At 41.7% G+C, this 6,439-nt stretch overlaps 1 gene segment (V, D, J or C); it reads left to right on the forward strand.

The window, feature by feature from the left end:
- Positions 1–614, forward strand: part of LOC105820058 — a 58,599-nt gene extending 57,985 nt beyond the window's left edge. The window contains 1 exon segment of the V gene segment in view: positions 472–614. Coding sequence covers positions 472–614 — 143 coding nt within the window.
- Positions 615–6,439: the final 5,825 nt, after the last annotated feature.

Here is a 6,439-nt window from a genome sequence, read left to right on the forward strand (position 1 = left end):
GTCTCTCTCTCATAGGTTGTTATAAAGATCAAATAAGATTAAAGATTTATATCCAGATATCTCAGAATAGTGTTTTTCACTTAGTTAGTGGTTAATGGATATTATCTATTATGATTAGTTAGTGATATGGGGGTGAAGAAATTGAAAAAATTCTAAAACATATTTATGAGAAATATTTTTATTCACTATTGGACTCATTCATTAAAAATGTAACCTTGTTTTTTAATATTTGGACTCTTCTCAGTGAATTTAGCAGAGGTTGTTAATCAACGTGCAAGCTGAATTATGAGTTGTCTTGCTCTTGCTTTTGAAGTTAGTGGTGGTAGTGGTATATGTTTACTTTCAGATTTCAGTGGTCATGGGATGTCAGTTCAATGGAGATCATCAGAAATAAATGCCTGGGAACCCCTCCCCATTGGTATGTCCTGGCCTGCCAAAAGAACAGTGAACTAATTCAACGGCTTCTCCTAGATGAACTGCTGCTGCAGCTCAGGAATACCTCTGCGTACTATACCTACCTCCTCCTGCTCCTCAAGAGTGTGGCCTATTCTGGGATCGTGGCCTTCTGTCTGATCGGAAGAACACCTGTCTGCTGCAGTGGGACGAGATTCTAACAGATCATGGCACAGAGGGTTCGTCTTCTCTTCATTGTTTATTGTCCCCAAAAGTGTCTGCTGAGGATCTAGCTGGGCCTGCTTTCTGGATTTGGGCTATTTCAGATTCCGTGTGTGTTAGTCTATTATGTCATTATTTGGTGGTCATTTTTCAAACCAGTGGCAAACAGAAAACTTCATCCTGTAACAACAACAGTGAGTTGGTCAGGGCAGCCTTTAGCACAGCTCTCTCCGCAGTCTCCCCCAGCACCTCCAGCCAACCCAGGTCATCACGGCCTCAGTGTAGACAGCACGCAGCTTCCAGCCTCACCCCTTAGTGCCCTACAGCCAGATAACTGCCAGAAAGCCTTCCCTCTACACACTCTGAAGCAGCCTTCTTTGCTACTGGAATGCTGTGCTTTGTTTTCCATAATAGGCACAATAAATGTAAACAATGAGAAGCCTACCTTTGTCTGTGTGTACTTTAATTTGATGCAATTGAATTGAAAGTCCAAGGTAAGAAACAGCATAATAATCGGGCTATGAAATTATGTGTTGCTTGTAATAATGGTCCAATACCACATTTCTCATTCTTTCCCTGAGATAGTGGTTTCGAATTCCCTTGGAGCACTGTCTCTAAGAGAAGTCGCAGCCAAACTACATAGCCCAGTTACCTTTCTCATAAAGGTCACCAGATTCAGATTCTTTTGGTTCGGGCCATTCCAGTGGCAACAGGGCACCGTCTAATGACACTCGCACTGTGTTCGCAGATTTGTACCAGTGTTTTCCCAGCATCATGTTTCCTGATGCTCACGTTATCCCCATAAGAGCTGCACGAACACCAGAACGGCAGCATGGCTGAGGGGTTAGGCACATGTACATGGGTCCCGGAGTGCCTGGGTTTGAGTCCTGGGTCTGGTATTCGTGTGAACTCCATGTCCCATAATTTCCTCATGTAAAGTGCAGTTATAGTGCCCTGTCTCCTAGAGTTGCTGTGTGGATCAGATGAGCTAATAATGCTTGGTACATGCAAGTCCTCAAGAGCATTGACTTGTACTGTTGGTCACTCTGCTTTAGAAACAGTAGGTGCCACACACACATGCACACACACACACACACACACACACACACACACACACACAAGCGCGGACAATGATCTCTATTCTTGATCTCTATTCTTAACGTCCCTAGAGAGAGGTGAGGTGGGATGGAATAGGATCAGTGAGTTTCTGCCATGCACCAGGCAATTGTGAGTCCTCTAGCAGCCCTTCCTATGGTCCATGGTTTATAGAGTAGAAAGATTATGAGTTAATCTGCCTACCTTCAGTAGGTAATCTAAGGTAGGTAATTTACCTACTTGATTAGGTGACTATTTTTTAAGTAATATTTTATGTAATTTAATTTTTCTTTTTAGTTTTAGAGACATTCTCTTGCTCTGTTGCCCAGGTTGGAGTGCAGTGGCAACATTGCTCACTGCAACCTCCAACTCCCAGATTCAAGCGATTCGCCCACCTCAGCCTCCCTAGTAGCTGGGAGTACAGGTGCGTGCCACCACGCCTGGCGATAAAAACATAATTTCAAGTCAGGGCTCTCTGAGCCCAGAGCCTATACATATACATATATACATACACACACACATACACATGCACACTCCCAATATCATGCATCTTTTTTTTCACCCACTTTCAACTGGGAAAACAAAATACAACAAAGACATGCATTGCTTCTTTACCAAAGGCATCCTCCAAGGAGTCAGGGAGAATTTTCTAAAGGAGGTGTGGGCACATCTATGTTTCCCCTCATATATACACATGGCTGCTGGCGCTTCATTAATTTCCCGTTTGTCTTTCCTCTTGGGATAAAACTGTGACCTACTCTGGGATTACCATAATAGCTCCCCTGGTTACAAACAGGATAGAAATTCCGCCTTAGACTTGCTCCTGCTCTTTACGGGAGCTAATGAAACAGACTGCAAGTCCCAGCACAGCAGCAGCGCTGACGCTGCTCTCTGGGCGTGCGGAGCCTCTGACGGATCCTTCCACAGACTAGAGAGGCCTGGAGGTCGTCAGAATCCCCCTGGGGAGACTCTGGAGTACACAGGTGCATTTCTGAGGTAGAAGGTAAGTTATGCACCCCTCAGGGTCCAGCACTTTTCCACCACATCACGAGGCCACATGATGTGGTAGGAGGACGAGTGGACCAGAAGTCACACTTCACAGCTAGTTAGATAGAGCCAACGCTACTTAGTCTGTCTCTAACTAGCTGTATCATTTCTTCTTTACCATCTCACTTTGCCTAAGTTTATCCACTTTTAGAAGAATGTGTTCAAATGAAATAATTTTAGATTTCTACCTAAAGTCACAAGTTCAGTGTTATTAACATCCTAAAGAAGTAATAAAAGCAGTCACTTGTATAGTGCTCACTATGACCCACGTACTGGTCTAAGTACCTGTTAACTCATATAATTCTCATAGGAACCCTATGAGAAACGTACAATTATCTCTGTCCTATAGATGGAGAAACTGAGGCAGAGAGGGCTAAGGAACTTCCTCACAGCTATTAGGAAACAGAGCTGGGACAGGAACCGAAGCAGCCTGGCTTTAGGATCTCTGCTCTTAACTTCTCTGTTATTTGCTCCTAGAGTGGAAACAGGTTACTTTTACTTTCAGTGAAAGCAGGAAAATGTCCTTCCTTATCAGGCTGAGAGCTGGTGACGAGAACTGCCCTTTACTTGTCCAGGCTTCCCTCCCCTGCTCGGAAGCTGGTTGTGCAATTGAGGGTCATAGGCCCCCTGCCCAGATAGTTCATGCTGGGAAGTCGTTTTACACTGGCCTCCTGTTTACCAACAGGGCTTCTGTGACTAAATCCAGAGAACATGAAATAAATACCGAACATCAGGCCGCATCCACAGGTGTGCAATGGAACAATTAGGCAAAGATTTACATGATTCCACATAAAAACACTCAAGTAACAATAGTCATTATAGAGCTAGAGTACTGCATACACTTCTCAACTGAAAAAAAAAAAAAAAAGGGAAAAAGCTAAAAATAAAACCTCCACATACTTCTCAACACAACACAGTTCTTGAAATTTTGCAATTATGCATTCCGTCCACTGTTTGGGCATTCCTTTCCTCATAGACTTCATTTTTTTAAAGGCTTTTGCTCTATCAAGAAGGTCACAATTAATACTTCATTTTCCCCATTATATTAATCTAAGTCCCACAGAACTGTCAGTTAGAAATTCTAAGTAATAGGAGATAACCTGAAGTACTACACCTATATGATATATTCAGCCATATTATTCACCTATATATATATTCAGCCAAACAGCTGGAATCTCAACATCTTCACTAGCCATGAATGCTTATCTGAGTAAATGCAAAGTTTGCATCATGTTTTGTTAGGTGATTTTTCCTTTGTTTGCTTTTTCTGTTTTGTTTGAGTAATAGCAAGTACCTACCACTTAGCCAGTATCAGGAATTCTAGGCAGTTCGCTTTCTTTCTCTCTAAAGCTCTCAACTGCATCACCTTCCAGGCATTACACAGGTTTCACTGATAAGAAAACCAGGTCTCACATAGGTTAAAAAATATGGCCAATGTTAAGCACTGAGTGAGTGCTAGTGTCCCTGTGATTTGAAGACTGACTTTAGACTGGCTGCCCTACCTGCTCTGCCCCAGGCTTTCCTTTAGGAGCCTTAACACAGGCCAGCACAGGGACTTTGATAAAGACCCTTCGGTCATTCTAATGTGCAGCCCGGGTTGAGGCCAGCAAGTGAGAGAAACAGCGCTTGAACCCCAGCTCTGCTGTGTGAGGAGCCAGCACGGAGCACACGACGCATGCGTGGAACACACTTCACCTGGAAATTGTTCCTATCATTTGATCCATCAATTTCCCAAGGAAACAGAAGATATGTACTAAGATTTATGTGCAGGGATGTTTATTAACTATAGAACTATTTTTAACAGCCCCAAATTAACCCAAATGCCCAGTCTGAACTAATAAAAAAAAGGATGTCATTTAATAGGCCAATATGCATCTTCAAAAATTGGAGATTCTTTAAAGAAATAGAAAATAACCAGGACATGGCGTTGAAACAAAATATACACAACATGATCCTATTAAAATGCTAGATAAATACATTTCAGCATTTTCATGGTTCAAAACTCTCTAATTTTTATTTATGTAAATATGGATGTACATATATATCAACATATATGTGCATGCATATATATTCTTATTTTCCTTTCTTACATGTATAGCATGCAGTATGCATTGCTCTGCACGTCTCTTTTCATTTATAAATCCTAGAGCTCTTTTTATGTCAGTATATAGGGGTATTTGGATAGCTATGAGATATTTTACTGGTGAAAATACTCACTTCTTTGCCGTATTACCAATCTTTTGCTATTATAAAAAATGTTGAAATAAATAATAGTATGTTAGGTCATTTGAACATGTGAGTGGGTGATTTTGATAGGTTTTGCCAACTTGCCCTGCGTAGAGATAGTCCCATTTTGCTCTTCTCCCACACTGTAAGTGAGAGCTGAGAGAGTGCTGCCAAATGTCGGGATTTTACTAATCTGACAGGCAACAATAGTATCCCATTGTGGTTTCAATTTGCTTTTACTACAAGTGCAGATAAACATCTTTTCATGTTTAAGGTCTATTTATATTTCTTTTTTTGTGAAATACTTTTTCCTCTCCTTTGACTATTATTTCTGTTGAATAATAGTACAAGTATGACATTCATTTGTATGTGTGTCTGTGTATTTCTGTAAAAATATTGAAAAAATTCAATGTATAATAGATGGACGAAAAAATATGTGATTATGCATTTTTCTATTTTCTCTAATCTATCCTCTTAACGTGAAAACAATTTATAATTAGAATAAAAACAATGTCTTATTTAACATTGGGAAATTCATGTCTGTTCATTTACAATAAGCTCAAATTTCTGTGAAACAGGTTCTTTTGGAATCCAAGTAGAAGTTCCTATTTGAAAATGAAACAAGTCCAGCCAGATTAAGAAAGATTAAAGTTAATTTAGATCTAGTCCTTGATTCTCATGAATTGAGCAGACCTCTTTAGGGCAGGTACTGGCCTGTAGTTAGGGGTTTGGATTTCTGCATTGGGAAACACAGGAGCAAAGAGAGGACACTAGAACCCCTAAGAGCTTTGTGCGGCTGATATCACTGGCGGGTACTAGGCAATGTCTCCTGTGGTTTGCAACGTCTTAGCAACTTCCTTCCCCAAGTCAGCCTGGGCTGTCCTGAACTTGGGCAGTGTAGGAAGGAAGCTGGTGGTGGTGGAGGGGGAGGCAGAGTGGGTGGCAGGAGGGCGCTGGTGTGGCTGGTGGTGCTTTATTTTCTCAGGCTTCTTTTGTTTATGTGTTCTGTCAAATGAGGTTGATTCGTGGAAAATGCTCAAAGTCAAACCGGCCCCTACTGCTTGGGGTTGTGCAACGGGTGGGTGGTTAGGGCGTCATAAAAGAAAACAGGGACAGTTAAGCCACAACCAACTTTTCTCACTTTCAAAAGGCCACAGCTAATGGGAAGGAAATATCCCTCTTCACACATACGAGATTGCTATCAAACACACTGCATGCTGCGGGTAGGGTGGGATCCTCGAATTGATATTCAAGCTTATTAGCTACTGTGTGAACTGGAAAGGTAATGTCCAGGACTGTTGGGTCTACTCCCAGGACACTGTTCTTAGTAGCAGAGGACATCTTGCAGCACCGAGATGATCCCTGTCATCCCGCCAAGTGCCTGTGCTTTTTCAACGTATTCGATTTACAGATGCTAGTATCATTTGGTTTCATTTCCTCAGTGTAAACAGGGTGA

This window comes from Propithecus coquereli, unplaced genomic scaffold, assembly GCF_000956105.1.
Source record: "Propithecus coquereli isolate 6110/MARCELLA unplaced genomic scaffold, Pcoq_1.0 Scaffold502, whole genome shotgun sequence".
NCBI classification, from domain to species: Eukaryota; Metazoa; Chordata; class Mammalia; order Primates; family Indriidae; genus Propithecus; species Propithecus coquereli.